Source organism: Gigantopelta aegis, chromosome 6, assembly GCF_016097555.1.
Source record: "Gigantopelta aegis isolate Gae_Host chromosome 6, Gae_host_genome, whole genome shotgun sequence".
In the NCBI taxonomy this organism is placed as follows: domain Eukaryota; kingdom Metazoa; phylum Mollusca; class Gastropoda; order Neomphalida; family Peltospiridae; genus Gigantopelta; species Gigantopelta aegis.
In genome coordinates, this window is record NC_054704.1 from 73,346,044 (window position 1) to 73,363,249 (window position 17,206).

At 35.0% G+C, this 17,206-nt stretch overlaps 1 protein-coding gene across 3 annotated transcripts in view; it reads right to left on the reverse strand.

The window, feature by feature from the left end:
* Positions 1-511: 511 nt before the first annotated feature.
* Positions 512-17,206, reverse strand: part of LOC121373869 (sodium bicarbonate transporter-like protein 11) — a 63,241-nt gene continuing 46,546 nt past the window's right edge. For all 3 annotated transcript variants that reach the window (XM_041500648.1, XM_041500651.1, XM_041500649.1), the window contains exons 12-18: positions 12,692-12,968; positions 11,100-11,206; positions 7,397-7,568; positions 5,622-5,795; positions 3,958-4,150; positions 2,799-2,968; positions 512-1,034 (exon numbers count right to left, since the gene is read on the reverse strand). In XM_041500648.1, coding sequence (XP_041356582.1) covers positions 974-1,034; positions 2,799-2,968; positions 3,958-4,150; positions 5,622-5,795; positions 7,397-7,568; positions 11,100-11,206; positions 12,692-12,968 — 1,154 coding nt within the window. In that variant the 3' untranslated portion in view covers positions 512-973. The remainder of the gene's footprint in view (positions 1,035-2,798; positions 2,969-3,957; positions 4,151-5,621; positions 5,796-7,396; positions 7,569-11,099; positions 11,207-12,691; positions 12,969-17,206) is intronic.

The window sequence follows — 17,206 nt, forward strand, 5'->3', positions numbered from 1 at the left end:
TTAATGGTAACCGCACATGCAATGACTGCTTGGCCTATTACGTGTAGCGGTCTGGATAATGCGTCACAGCTGCCGATACAATATGATACCTTTTTTGTTCATTAATTAACAACGGATTAGATGTCGCCGTTATAGTCTTTTGATATCAGTCTGACACGGGATAATGCCCTGTATTTGAGCAATTGGCACAACCATCCCTGGCGACATAAATAGTAGGGCCCTAAATGTATAACCCACTACCGAACACACTGAACCATCTATTACCATGTGTCACACTGTCGTACCCTCATTTAAATTTTATTATTTTGATAGTTGTTTTAGATATCAACCATGAGTTAGCTCAATTATTTTTCCCCGGAGGGAGGGCAAAAGCGAAAACGGAACAATGACAATGGATCACACTTGACAAAAAACAAAACGTACAACACAACATAAAAATGAAAGTTACAACATGATTTAAGTGTTTGTTTTATTTTACTGTTATACTCGAAAATGTGTTATGTTACAAAAATTATATAAAAATCCAACTATAATTGATCAGGAATTTGGGCTAGTGCTTTATCTTGGTGGGCTAGTGGTTTTCACAAACCCACTAGCCCTGTGGCTAGTGATTTTTAAAAATATTTGTCATACTCTGCATTAGGTTATATTCAACGAACCTGACATCAATACTTTACATCATGCTCAGATGTACAGACTAAAAACCATATGACAGAATAAAAAATAAGTTCAGACAATACAAATTATTTCATACCATAAAAACCAAACACACATTTTAGCAGTTAATGTCATTAATGCACAGCATTCCATCACATTTGCTTACCAGAGAATGTGAACATGAATAAAATATTCAGTTATGGTTAACTGAAACCATGAAACAAATATTTATAATTTTCCATGGCATCACTATATATATACAGCTGCTATAAAAACATTTCATGACATCATGCACCTCGAAACAAAAATCCATCGACTAGTGTCCATCCATAGCATTCAAATACTTCTGATGAATCAACTTTGGAATGATTTTATGCCTGAAAATATTAAAGTATACAAGATCACTAATAAAAACAAAATAATAACCTCTTATAATATGGGACAGTTTATGGGGGGAAAAAGGGTTAATTTAAAGAAATTTTAATTGTGATTCAGCCTCATTAAATCTATAATGTCATGGTAAATTTGTTTTTAACAGCAGATAATGTATTAACAATTTATATTTCTTATTAAACACTGGTAAGTATTACGCTGTGATTCACCATGCAAGTTTTATAGATGGAAAGAAAGAATTTGTTTATTTATTTAACGACACACTCAACACATTTTATTTACGGTTATATGGCATCAGACATATGGTTAAGGACCACACAGATTTTGAGAGAGGACACCCGCTGTCACCACTTCCTGGGCTACTCTTTTCGATTAGCAGCAAGGGATCTTTTATATGCACCATCCCACAGACAGGGTAGTACATACCACAGCCTTTAATATACCAGTCGTTATGCACTGGCTGGAACGAGAAATAGCCCAATGGGCCCACCAACGAGGATCGATCCCACACGACTGCGCATCGAGCGAGCGCTGTACCACTGGGCTATGTCCCACCCCTTTTAGAGATGGCTATACAATCCTAAAACTTCAATTAGCAGCTGCTAATACATTTTGAAACTTGTTAGTATAGTAGCTTATAATGTTTGATAACAAAAATCTCCTGAAATATATGGAAAAAAAACCCTTTGCAATTTGCCGTGAGTACTTACGTCAGAGTAATAGCAGAAGAACTTAATAGGACTGATAGCTAGCTGTATACATAGTCCATACAGTACAGAAATTATTATGGTTTACAGACATCAAAATAAGCCGAGAATGGTTTCTCAGGTTACCAGAATGTTACCACATATCAAAAAAGTCTAAAACAGTCATTCTTTCTCCATTTTAAAAAACCAAAAAAAAACCCCAAGCACCACCTAAACTTTGCTCAAATGCATGTTGTTTAAATATAAAGTACATCTAAAAGTATCAATCTAATGAAAAGTGATATGAATTAAAATGAATAACACAGTATCAGCAGGTTTGTGAAGGAATGATAATAGGATTGTCAACTTCATAAAATGTGTCTTTACGTTACCAGACTAAGAATTTGTCACCCACTGCAATTTTAATGTTTTTGTCATAGGCAAAATGCTTAACGACGGCAATTTTGAGATCGTCTATGACAATTTTAAACCAGTAACTTTGACAACAAATGTGAAAATCAAGAAACAATCCCTTCTACCGGCAGAAGTTATATTTATCCATCAGCAAAAAAATGCCATCGGTCACAGGATTCATATTGCAACTACGGCAACTGCCATTGGTGTCGTCATTTAGTAAGTGCCCTGCAGACTCATAAGTTATGGTGACCTGGACATGGGTTACCAGGCACTATGCTAATTTCAGTTACCAGGCACTATGCTAATTTCAGTTACCAGGCACTATGCTAATTTCAGTTACCAGGCACTATGCTAATTTCAGATACCAGGCACTATGCTAATTTTGGTTACCAGGCACTATGCTAATTTCGGTTACCAGGCACTATGCTAATTTCAGTTACCAGGCACTATGCTAATTTCGGTTACCAGGCACTATGCTAATTTCGGATACCAGGCACTATGCTAATTTCGGTTACCAGGCACAATGCTAATTTCGGTTACCAGTAGGCACTATGCTATTTTCGGTTACCAGTAGGCACTATGTTAATTTCGATTACCAGTAGGCACTATGTTAATTTCGATGCCTGCTTTAGAAACAAAGCCTACCTGAAGGGAATGAGAACGAATATTAAGACTGGGAAGAACATCTTTAGGTAGTTGAAAGGGAAGAAGCCCACAATACAGAGGACTCCCAGCTGTATGATCTGCACCAGTGTGAACAGGTGCATCTTCCGTTGAGGCACTCGGCGGATGTAGTGGTTTGGTGGATAGGCAGCCTGTAAGAAAAACATGGCAAGTTGATTTAGGCATAATCTATCAATAATTTAAATTTCTTATTAAACACAGGGAAGATTTTGTTAAGTAATACATTGTCACAATTGTGATTCACTATGCAAGTTTTACAGAGTGCTACAGAATCATAAAACTTTAATTAGCAGCTGCTAATACATTTTGAAACTTATTAGCACAGTAGCTGACCATAATTGTTTTATAACAAACAAAAAACTCTCCTGTAATATATGAAATATATTGGCCGATTTACATTTGAGTTTCCTTAAGACTAAAAAAACTAAATTGTGTTTCAGGAAATGTGCTGAAATTGTGTTGAACTTCGTTTGTAGATAAAATGTTACGTATGTACTGTTTTCACCTGCAAGTTAATGAATTTTTTTTTAGAAAACAAACAAACAAAAAACCCCTCAGAGCTCAAACTTAAGAATTTGTTTCCTATGATATTTTTTATATCAGTTTCTTTTGCAACAAATAAAAAAATAAAAAATTATCCCCCAAACCAGTGGCAATAATTTTTAAAACAAGTTGAAGTCATCTCCACCACTGTAGCCACCATTAGAAAAGTAATACCTCCATCTCGCCTTTTTACTTCGTAAAGGAAAAAGAAAGTTTGTTTTGTTTAATAACACCATTGGAGCACATTGATTAATTAATCATCGGCTATTGGATGTCAATTTGGATTTGGTAATTCTGACTCATAGTCATCAGAGGACACCCGTTACATTTTTCCTAATGCAGCAAGGGATCTTTTATATGTACTTTCCTACAGACAGGAAAGCACATACCACGGCCTTTGTCCAGTTGAGGTGCACTGGTTGGAACGAGAAAAAACTCAATCAGCTGAATGGATCCACTGAGGTGGTTCGATCCTGCGACGCAAAGCACCTGAAGCGAGCACTCAACTGACTGAGCTAAATCCTGAGCTAAAACTTTGTAAAGGAGACACAAAAAGCAGAAACATGAACAGGTTTACCTGTTCAGTAAAAAACAAAGCAATTCGTTCTGCCATCTGATTATCCTTGAGAGCTGTGACTGCCAGGTACAGGAAGAGACCATACAGAACTGGGGTCGGAATGTACGACAACACCGGCATGATCAGTAAACTCAGACCGATCAAGATGTGAGAGAAAATCGCTGTCAGTCGTGTTTCTCTCACTCTTACAACTCTGAAAACAGAACACAAATTTTTAACATTTATCTTTTTAAGTGATTTTATTACAAATAGCCAATAATTTGAATGCTATTTTGAAAACAAAATTAATCATGCATTCCACTGAAAGTAAAGTCTAGTTAATACAGTTGGTAAACTAAAAATATTTTGATGCTAGCCCACCTCACTCCTATTGTAATGGTACACCACATAGGTACTAGAATGTCTTTTATTAACAGCATCTCACTAAAACAGACCTCAATTTGAGCAGCAGAAAATGGTTTCTATGTACAGTAAAATTAGCCAGACAAGCTAATGTTCTCATGCAAACATTTTACGACAAACTGAACTGAGTTAACAAAGTTATTAATTATATTTCCTGTTGTTTGGGGGGGTTTTGGTGTAAAAAACTTTCTAAAAATTATTACTTAGAATTGATGACTGTTATTTTTAATAGTGTTCATTTCTGGTGCTAAATGCTGATAGTAGAATTTCAATTGTATTTGTCTATTACATTAATTTAACATAATGTTATATGTTACAACTCTTTGTTAACCAACCACCGGCCTCGGTGGCGTAGTGGTTAGGCCATCGGACTACAGGCTGGTAGGTACTGGGTTCGGATCCCAGTCGAGGCATGGGATTTTTAATCCAAATACCGACTCCAAACCCTGAGTGAGTGCTCCGCAAGGCTCAATGGGTAGGTGTAAACCACTTGCACCGACCAGTGATCCATAATTGGTTCAACAAAGGCCATGGTTTGTGCTATCCTGCCTGTGGGAAGTGCAAATAAAAGATCCCTTGCTGCCTGTCGTAAAAGAGTAGCCTATGTGGCAACAGCGGGTTTCCTCTAAAAATCTGTGTGGTCCTTAACCATATGTCTGACGCCATATAACCGTCAATAAAATGTGTTGAGTGCATCGTTAAATAAAACATTTCTTTCTTTTTTTTCTTTGTTAACCAAGTTTACACTGCTACTAGTACTTCAATCAAATAAGTTTTCAGTTGAATTTATGAACAGAAATTCTCCATTTGTCTTATTCAGTAATGAAAAACACCTCTTTTGACATAAGAAACACATTGAGATACCTAAAACTAAACAGGTATCCCCCCCCCCCCCCCCCCCCCCAAAAAAAACAATTATCGATGCAAACACTCTCTACTTAACATGAATGTCAATTATCATAAAATAATTTATTGAAATGCATGTCTTTACACACTTGTAGAGAAACAGTACAGAAAACTTTTTGGGGGGTATCTCCTAAGTTCAAGGGCCATAACTCTACGAAAATTGGGTAACTTGATCTGTAACAGTACATAATAAAGCTACACACAAAATTTCAGCTTAATATCTTGAGGCATTGTGAAATAAGCATCGAGAAAACTACATGTGGGACTTGACGGATAGACAGACAAACAGGAGGATGGAGAGGAAGCCTAGAGTCCTGTCCGGTTGGACCAGTAGGGAACTAATAAAAAGTGCTTACATTTGATGAATGTGTCCCTGTTCTACGCGTTCCTCCATGTCGGCCAGAGCACGTACGTGGAGTGGAGAATGTGGAAGGGCTGCATGTAACCAAGGGAAGCAGATTAGTGACAGGCCGGCATTCACAATGGAAATTACCAGCAGGTCCCAGTGGTATGCAGTGCCTTTCTTCATTCTGCAAACAATTCAAACTTTAATAATTAATATTACTATTTACATTACACACATTAAAAAAAAAAAACCCACAATAATACTGTGGAATTAAATGTTGTTCATACATGTAGCTGCATCCATAGACATTTTTATCTCGATTTGTATTTAAAAATATAATAAATAAAAAATAAAAAACATATTTATAAAAGAATTTGTGATTCACGATTAATCCAATGAAAAGAAGAAAAAAAATGAAATTAAACTAATAAATTAAACATTGTCTAGGTCTTATAGTTTGGGCGAAATAAGAGTTAAAATTAAACGTGAAAACTTAATACCGAGGTAAAAGCCTTTTGGAAAAGTAATATCTATATCTTGTCTGCTGACTTGATCAAGCAACTAAAACAGTGTTACACCAACAGAGTTCAGTAAAAATGATTTTCTACAGTAAAACTCAAGTTGAGTAATGACTTATATTGTTTTATCTTGGGGCGTAACTCATGATACATGTGTACTGGTATAGTCATAAATGGACTGTGTAATGAACTATGTGCAGATCAGTACGTACCATGGCCTTCACTGTACTAGTAATGGTGCACTGGAAAAAACCCTCACCCTGAATCCATCAAGAAATAGCAATCCCGAGACCTATCGCACCTCATTTCAACTTACTTTTGTGCTTATATCCAATTAAGGTTCAAGCACGCTGTCCTGGGAACACACCTCAGCTATCTGGGCAGTCTGTGCAGGACAGTTGGTTAATTGTTAGTGGTTAGTAAGAAAGACCAGGGTGTAGTGGTCTTACACCTACCCATTGAGTTAAAACTCGCTCTAAAGTCTGAACCAAAATGTTAACTACGGTAAATTGCTCTCCTACTTTAATTTTTTGTTAGATTTTACCCACATTTCGTCCAGACAGAAATCTAGGAAAAACCATTGCAATGACTCAGATTCCACATATTAGGTGATAACCATGTCAGCTATATCGACTTCGCTGAGATCGCATAGGGCAAAAAGCATGTATTTTGTGCTGGTTGCCATTTTGACTTTTAATGGAATATTCTCCAAGAGGGGTGAAAGGATATAACTTAATCTAACGTCATAACACAAATGTTATGATATAAAGTAGCAACACGTTATGATATAAAAGCAAACGTGATAACATCATATTAATTTTTTTTTAGTAGTATAGTTTCTTAAAAGATACCACTAGAGATCATTTATTTTATATTAATTATTTCACATACTTTGGAGGCTTTCACCCATCTTGAAGAGTATTCCATAAAAAAGCAAAATGGCAGACGGCAGAAAATTGCATGTATTTTGCCCTGTTATCTCAGCGAAGTCGATACTGGTGACATCGTTACAGTCTCATATGTGGAATCTGTGTCACTGTAATGTTTTTTTCACAACTTGTGTCTGGACAAAATTTGGGGGGAATGTAACAGTAATTAAAGGTAGGAGAGTAATTTATCATAGTTGTTAACAATTTGGTTCAGACTTTAGGTGGGAGCATGTACTGGGTTGCGAACCCTGTACCTATCTACCTGAAGTCTGATGGCTTAACCACGACACCACTGAGGCTGGTATAGCACTGTAATGGTTAATAAAAACAAAACCAACCTGTTCTGAGGAGCATTCACAAGTGCAGCCGATATGTTCTGGTCCATGAAGAACAACAAAGACAAACAGAATCCCAGGCCCATAGCTGCGAATATTGCCCCGATGGAAAGATCCTGCATTGTGATCAGCTGGAACAGGTTTGGATCTCTGTCAGAGTTAAAACTCTTACCCACTGAAAAACAAAACCACCCCAAAATATTGTGTAAAATAAATCTTTGTTTCCAGAACAAATACTCTGTATGAAAATTCTAAGCTGAATTAAATATGGACATGGAAAGATACACACAGTAATATTATTGTGAAAAGTCTTGGAGCATCAGCACTAGGATAACCAAACAATGGGAAAAAAGTTTGTTTTGTTTAATGACACCACTAGAGCACATTGATTAATTAATCATGTCAAACATGTGGTCATTTTGACAGTCATAGAGAGGAAACCCGCTACATTTTTCCATTAGTAGCAAGGGATCTTTATATGCACCATCCCACAGACAGGATAGTCATGGTGCACTGGATGGAACGAGAAATAGCCCAATAGGCCCACCGACGGGGATCAGTCAGACCGACTGCGCATCAGGTGTGACATTTATACTAATGCAGCAAAAGATTTTTTATATGCATTTTCTCACAGTTAGGAAAGCACATACCACAGCCTTTGTCCAGTTGCAGGCCTTTCCCCAGGATTTTTTTAAGGCGCTTACATATTTAGCATCATTATAACACAAAAATCAAGCCAAAAGAAGTGGGGTAGTGAGTTGAAAACAGTCAAGTGTTTGCCTTCAATCCATCAAATCATGTTGGGGTTGTTTTTGTGGGGGGTTGTGGGGGGCTTTTTTCTAAAAACCCCATCAATTCCCCACCCCCAACAACTTCATAATTTGCGTCATGTTGTTGTTGTTGATTTCAGCGTCGTGTTAAATGCTTGTTGTGATTTCTGCTTGTAAAATACCTAAGCTAAGAATGCTGACTTCACAGTATATTCCATTTATAAAAAAAAAACTACCAAAAAACCCCCCAAAACGTTAATAAAATAAAATTTTACTTTTTAAAAAAAATCCAGCTAACTTATTAAATGTCATCTCACAGTTTAACAAATATATATCTAGCATTATCTAACAAATATGATTATTGTAAACTAATTCAGTGTACGTTTAACTGCAATTTGTATAAATACTGCATGTACATTTCCCGCGATCGCGATCTCAGTGCGTGCTCTCGACCATAGGTACAAAATTAACAAAGACAAAGGAAATAACGAAACTGCAGTTAGGTATTCATTGCTGCAAACAACTATTGTTTTTCTACACATTTACTCCTGTGTAATCGTATTGTTCATGTCCGCAACGATATCTCTTGACACGTGGGTGTCAGCTGACTCTGAAGCGTGACGTATATTACGCCAAGAGCTTTCCTCAGTTCAGCCAACGAACGTTCTTCCTAACGTTCGCGAACTACTTGATTGGTGTCCGTCGTGTCCATTTGGTTTAACGTGAAGCGCACAAAACAGTGTAGCAAACGTTTTGTTTCCGCTCGGTCTGGCTGAACTCAGCCCTTGGGATAGCCGACATGTCGTTCGGCCCTGAACTGGCATGTGTATTCAAATTGACATGCATTGTCAGTTTGTTTTTATTACTTTGGTTCAAAGACTTTACAAAATTAAAATAGCAAGTTACATATCTTCCAGACATTGAATCGCCGTCACATTGCTGTCATACATGTCGAATGCATGCCGTTAAAATTAATAACCTTTATTATTAAAATAAGCAAACATCATAAGGCACACGCTGTATTCTGGATAACACCGTTTCTCGTTACCGGTCGCGAGATCGCTATTATGCTAATTGAATATTTGGTATTATTATGTTTGAGGTGTCGAATAGATTATGTAACCGTTTGTTCACATCAGAAGATAGAAAATGGCTCAGCCAAAATTTTAGCCACTTGCAAATTTTATTAGCCATTTTTTTGGTCGATTCGTGACCGTTCATTTTAGCAAATAACAACGTAGTTACGGTTTCGATATGGTAAATATATACCAGGATTAATGGTGACATGTTTTACTCAAGAATTTCACCTTCAAAGATGTTTATTCAATTAATAGGTATTTTCTTTGATTTGTCTTGATGCGTAATTCCCAATCATACAGACATTATTACAACAAGCAGTTATCTGGCGGATTAGTAGTAGCCGATCACCTGTACCACGTGACCAACACAAGCCCGCCGACAATTAAAACGGTGCGATCAATGGACCTCAAAGTGAACATCTAAAGAATTGCAGAGATACCAAATGGAAGTGTGATAATGTGTGGTGAATGACGTTACGGATCACAGCTCCATTGTTTTGTATACATGTTACAAATTAAGCCGACACGGTCCTGCAGTTAAGGCGCTTACCAGACATGAAGGCGCTTACTTGGCTGGCTAAGGGAGCACGGGCCGTGTCGGCTTATCGCTCTAGGGAAACCCCTGATTTGTGATGCACTGGTTGAAACGAGAAAAAAACCAATCAGCTGAATGGATCCACTGAGGTGGTTCGATCCTCTAACACAAGCAACTCAAGAGGCACTGAGCTAAATCCCACCCGCTTATAGTTTCCGAGAAATGAAGCTAAATGTTAAAACAATATTGTCACAATTTTAGCACATCGATATCATTTATGGTATTACATAACAAGTTTCCAGAGATGAAAATGATACTGGACAAATAAAATTTAAAAAAAAAAATATCAAAGCTGGGTCTTGAAAAGTTGATTGTTAAATTGGGAGTTTTTCATCAAACAATGAACACAGTAACAGTTGTAGAGTGACACTAAAATCCACAATTCTGGTACATTTCAACTGATTTTGTTTTACTGTTATACAACTAAAATTGAAGTACTTCAGCCAGAAACCTTCAAGTACAGTCAGATTTAGTCAGATTAAACACAACATTAATTATGCAGGGGTGGGAATTGGTGAACTGTAAAAAAGAGAAAATCTAGAGGGATACCGGAAATTCTTAAAATCCTAGGTTAAAATCTGTGCCATCGGACACATTTTGGAAGAAAGGACGATTAAAATGCAAGGAAATGCAATGTTCCATGAGTGGAAAACAGCTGATCGAGGAGAATTCCCACTCCTGATTATGAAAAACAAAAAACCCAAACAAACAGGAACTGACTGTAGAAGACCAATACAGTCTCTGTTGAAACACAAAACAAGGCCTAACATTAATAGAAACATGCCCTCTTAACAGTGAACACTTGCCAGAAGATTTCCACTTCACACATACTCTTTGTATTAAGGTACAGAGTTCTCTATTAAACAATTTGTAAGTCTACAGTGACTACAATCTATATCCGAATTTAGGCTGTCATTCATGATTTGTCAAATAAATTTCATTACTAATTCACCAAAAAGTTAATTTAAAAAAGAAAGAAAAAAGAATGTGTTGTGTGCAGATTTATACTGTTTGGCTAAATTAAACTTGAATTTAGCTTCAGGGCCCGTGCTTATAAAACTTTTAGAGTCCAGACTCAATCTCAAGTGATGTCACACGCATGCAGTTTGTATGGCATTGCCATGGCGTTACTGTCTCAGACTCTATTAGAGTCTCGAGTTTAGACACTAAAAGTTTTACAAGCACCAGGCCAGGTTGTCCAGACCAAAATTTGCCAAACTGCTAATAATTTTTGAGTTCAGTTTAAATCCATATCAACTCACTTTTCACTTCACGAAAGACATATGCACCAATGAAGCTCATGATTATAACAGATACTGGCAACGAATAATCAGAAAACAGTTCTCTCTTTCCAGCAGTGAGATATGGCCTGTAAAGGGAAAAACATACAGTATATATTTAAAAAGCAACATTTCAAAGGCAAGACAATTTGCCGAGATAAAACACAATATGCTGTCTGTATATTTTAGCACAAGCTAATAACTATTAAGATAATAACACAATTTGCAGTAAATATATTTTTTAGCATAAGACTAAAACAGTTTTATCCCTATATACATTGGTGAGATATGATGACTAGATAAATGTCCACATTTTCGGTCACTGATTTTCCATAAACATACACTTTAAATCTTTTGTTTCAGTATAGAATATACAAACAACATTTAGTGTCAAGCTAGATACATAACTTGCACTGAGTGTTATTTAGATACACATATATAGTATCAGTACATTGAGAACAGTGGTATGAATGAACAACAAAGTATTAGTGTTTGTGAAGGTATTTTATAGTAATAATGGAAATATTTATTATAAATGTGATAAACTTAGTGTGTCTATGAAAGTATTTTTATAGTAATAATGGAAATATAAATGTGATAAACTTAGGTTTTTGTGAAAGTATTTTTATAATGGAAACATAAATGCGATAACCTTAGTGTGTCTTTGACAGTATTTTTATAGTAAAAATGGAAATATAAATGTGTGGTAACCTTAGTGTGTCTGTGAAAGTATATTTATAGTAATAATGGAAATATAAATGTATGCTAACTTCAGTGTGTCTGTTAAAGTATTTTTATAGTAATAATGGAAATATAAATGTATGCTAACTTCAGTGTGTCTGTTAAAGTATTTTTATAGCAATAATGGAAATATAAATGTATGCTAACTTCAGTGTGTCTGTTAAAGTATTTTTATAGTAATAATGGAAATATAAATGTGTGGTAACCTTAGTGTGTCTGTAAAAGTATTTTTATAGTAATAATGAAAATATAAATGTGTGATAAAACTTTAGTGTGTCTCTGAAAGTACTTTTACGTTACCGGGTCTGTATTATGTAGTAACCAGACACATTGCCTATTTCAATGCCTGCTTATCATACTTGCAAGGGTTGCATTTAGTAATCGATTAACAAAATATATGGTAAGACTAAAAAAAAAAAAAAAACAACTTTAAAGGGACATTCCCGAGTTTGTTGCATTGTAAGATGTTTCCGACTAATAAAATACTTCTATGATTAAACTTACTTATTAAATATATTTTCTTGTTTAGAATATCAGTGCCTGTATATTCAATGTGTTTCTGTTCAGCTTAATATTTGTAAGAAGCCCAAACTGGATTTTGTCTTCAAATAATTTCGTACGTACGAAAAAATTATATTTTAAGAAATAAAATGAAATTTAACCTAGTACAAATATTAGAACGATAAGAAAAACTTTTAATATACAGCCACTGATATTTTATGCAGAAATATATATTTGATATGTAGTTACAATCGTTAAAACGTCTCTGTTAGTCAATAACATCTTAAAAACTGCAGCAAACTCAGGAATGTCCCTTTAACATATATAATTACGTCTTTGTGAAATTGTAGAGTGTGACTCCAAGCCATAAGGTTCCGAGCAAGAGCAGCAGATACAGTAGACTAACGTCTCGGTGACACTCCATGACCTCTTCTGTGACGTTGTTAAATAGTGTCGACCCTGTGACGTTGTTAAATAATGTAGACCCCATTGTGGATATGGTTGTTGACATGGTGGTGGTGGTCATGTTGTCAGGCAATTTTGATATGTTCCAAAACGACAAGCTAGGAGAAGGTTTACACGCGTCAACATTATAGTTTTCCTTAAAATCTGAAAATGAGAAAAATAAACAATTCTTATGGCAACTGATGATAACCATTCATTACAAGAGAGAGAGAGAGAGAGAGAGAGAGAGAGAGAGAGAGAGAGAGAGAGAGAGAGAGAGAGAGAGAGAGAGAGAGAGAGAGAGAGAGAGAGAGAGAGAGAGAGGGAGGGAGTGGAGAGAGAGAGAGATAGAGAGAGAGAGAGAGAGAGAGAGAGAGTGAGAGAGACACACAGAATTAAAGCAAATATAAATATAAAAAAACAAAAAAACAATCAACAAAAAAAACCCCAAAGAGTACAAATACAGTATTTTTTTCATAGCCATACAATATTAAAAATAATCATTCATTTCATTTCAGCTTATTTTTGTGCTTATATCCAATTAAGGTTCAAGCACGCTGTCTTGGGCACACACCTCAGCTGGACAGTGGGTTAATTGCTAGTTGTTAGTAGTTATTTAGAGATAAGAGGGTGATGGGGCCTTACACGTACACATTGAGTCGTTAAAACTCGCTCTGGGTAGGAACCTGTACCAGGCTGGGAACCTACCAGCCGTATATCCGAGGCCGATTCATATTCTGATATGGTAGGTGTCAACAATAAGGATTCCCCAATCAGCAGGCAAATTAACTAATCACTAATTTTTATACAGGATGGCTTTGTGAAAAAAACACTCAGCTAATACAATTGTGCATAAGTTGACCACTTCTCAATAAAGTTTCATAAAAAATATTTTCATCCTTTTTAGACTTGGCTAAGACAATCTCCTCTCCAATTTTAGCACTGAACAATATTAACTTCTGTGTTGCCTCCCTTGACTAGCAACATGTCAGGTCACGTTTAATTTCTCTATTGAAGCCGGAGCAATATTACATTAATTATAGGGAGTGTATGTTAAAGTAGCAATGTTTCATGAGGTGTAAGGACATTTGCATCATCTACAGAATGTAAGTTATGTGCATCTGTGTATATTTTAAAGTTATATAGGAAAGAAACAGTTGTGAGTGATATGTGAGCTGTATGTGAGCTGTACTCACTTAAGGTAAATCGTTACAGGCCTTTCTTGCCACCAACGTATCAAGCAAAGTTAAAAGATACTGGTGTTTTTCTATTTCCAACAACTGTTAAACAATGCCTCAGAGCTGACGAGGTGAAAAGGACAAGGAGAAGGAGAAGGAGGAGAAAAATACAGATGTTAGTAAGCCAGCCGACTCGGAACAGAATCATGAAAACGATAAAGGTTTGTGTGCATGTTCTACAGAATTAACCAAAATTCGAGAAACATTCAGCAATTTACCAACAGTCAAAGACATTGAATCTATGCTACAGAACGCTGTTGATAAAGTTTTAAATAAGATTGTGGAAAAACTGAAGATTGAGATATGTAAAGAGGTTAGAAACGAAATTGAAAAATGTAAGGATAAAATAGAAACATTATCAAACGAGAAAAATAAACTACAAAGTGAACTGAATGATTATAAATTTAAAATGAAAGACATGAGGCATGTACCAATACAAACAACACAGCAATACAAATGGCCAACCGAAACGAGCAATATTCTCGAAAACGAAACATAAAGATCTTTGATATGCCAGAGGAAAAAGGGGAAAATGTCTTGGACAGATTTGTTGACATGTTAAAAAGCGTTGGGGAGGACATTGATCCAAATGACATCCAGGCAATTCACAGGCTACCAGGACACGACAAGACACAGCCACGACCCGTGATTGTGAAATTTTTCTACTCGGACACCAAGCTGAAAATTATACGATTACGCAAGTCAATGAGAGAAAAACTGAAAGTCAGGCTATCGGACGATGTCACGCGCTTAAATGTGTTATTGATGAACAGACTCAGATCGAGTGAGCACGTTACGGACACTTGGTTTTTTAATGGTAGTGTGTTTGCAGTGAAGAACGGCCAGAAGAAAAAATATGACTTGTTTGATAAACCATAAATACAATGTATGTATCATTTTCTAACAATTCATAGTATTTTGCTGTCATAGTTTTGTCTTAATAATATGTCCAGTGCACTGCAGCACAAACAGGTCTATGTACAGTAAATTAGTACAGATGTGTGTATGTATGTATGCGTGTGTACATATGTGTGTACATGTATGTGTGTACATGTATGTATGTATGTATGTAGTATAACAGCTTAAACGGCGATCATATACTATACGTTGTATTTACTATATAGCTATTTCTACGGTGAAAATACTGGGCTCTTTTTAATATTATTACTATTTTATAAAAAAAAAAATTGTGGTGGTTTAGCTTAGGGTTTTGTTTGTTTGTTTTTTTGTTGTTTTTTTTCTTTTTGTTTTTTTTCTTTCCTTTTCTTAATTATTATGGATTTTTAAAATTATTATTTCGGTTTAATCTATTTCCTTATTCATCTCAAAACATTTATCGAATGTTGCGCCTTATAAAATAATATTATATAAAAAAAACATGTTTGATACCTAAGTAATTAATGAGATGATTGATTAATTGGTTGATTGATTGATTAATTCGTTGATCGGTTGATCGATTGTTCTGTTTATCTTTTCATTTTTGTATTTATGTTTCTTCTTAGTTATCTACTCATTGTTTATTTGTTTATTGTACTGATTTAAATAGTGGTGACTGTCATAGTGGACAAATTATTTATAGCAGTAGTATGGTATTAATTTAATTTAATTTAATTTAAGTGGTAGTTTGGATATTATTATTACTGATTTTATTATTACTGCACTTATTATTGCTTTTATCATCATCACTGATACTACTACTACTACTACTACCACTACTACTACAGCTGCTGCTGCAGCTACTGTTGCTATTATTATTACTACTTCAACTACTACTATTACCACCACTGTTCTCATTAATGACATTACTAACATAGGAAAGCTTAAAGCTGTTTTGCCCCCCCCCCACCCCAACATTTAAATCAGTTTAAAGAAAAGATGTCTGCGTTTTAAAAATTGTTCCATGCCTTTCATTTTGACACAGGGAGACAACAGTGCATATTTTATACACTAATTCATTCTCTCTGTTTTTTTCTAAAAAAAATTATTAATTAGAATCATACTTTCTCTTACTTTTATTTCCAAACTGCAATTTTATGTAACAGTGACCGTTTATGTGGAATATATGATAATTGCTGATATACAAATTTTAACAGTTAACTGCCAGGGATCGGGTGATCCAGAAAAAAGAAAGGACGTATTAAACTATCTGAAAAAAAAAAAATATTAACATATATTGTCTACAAGATACACATTTTACACATGAATTAGAACCCTATATTCAAGCACAGTGGGGGTATAAATGTTTATTCAATTCACATTCTAGTAATTCACGGGGTGTAGCAATAGTATTCAATAATAATTTTGAATATAAACTGCATAAAATAAAAACTGATAATTCGGGTAATTATATAATTCTTGATATAACAATAGAAGGGGAGAAGATTACATTGGTTAATATTTAAAACCACAATTTTATGAGAACATTTTTAACTCATTAGAAGAATTTGAAAATGAAAAATATGTTATATGTGGTGACTTCAACTTGGTACTTAACCCTGATTTAGATACAAGAAACTACTTACATATTAATAATCCCAAAGCTAGAGATCTAATTTTAGAAAACTTTGAGAAATTTAGTTTCGTAGATCCATTTCGTGAACTTTACCAGAATTAAACAAAATATACGTGGACTAAAAAAAATCCTATTAAACAAGCTAGATTAGATTTTTTTCTCCTATCAGAAAATTTAATATCACTTGTAAATAAAATATCGATTGAGAGCAGTTATAGATCTGACCATTCCGGAGTGATACTTTATTTAAAGGTACATCATTGTAAAAGAGGTAAGGGGCTGTGGAAATTTAATAACTCCTTACTTAAGGATAAAACATAAGTCAACTCCATTAAAGAGATAACTGAAAATGTTAAATGTCAATATGCAATTCCTGTATATAAGACAGAAAACCTAGGTCAAATTCCTAATGAGAATATCCTATTACTTTGCTAATTGTATATATAAAAGTGCTTCTGGGTGCATTGCGAATAGATTGAAAAAAGTATTAGATAAAATTATAGCAAACAATCAAACTGGTTTTATTAAAGGCAGGTTTATAGGTGAAAATATAAGATTAATTTATGATATAATGCAATATAATGAATACCATAAAATACCAGGGATGTTATTATTAGTGGACTTCGAGAAAGCTTTTGATGCAGTCTCCTGGC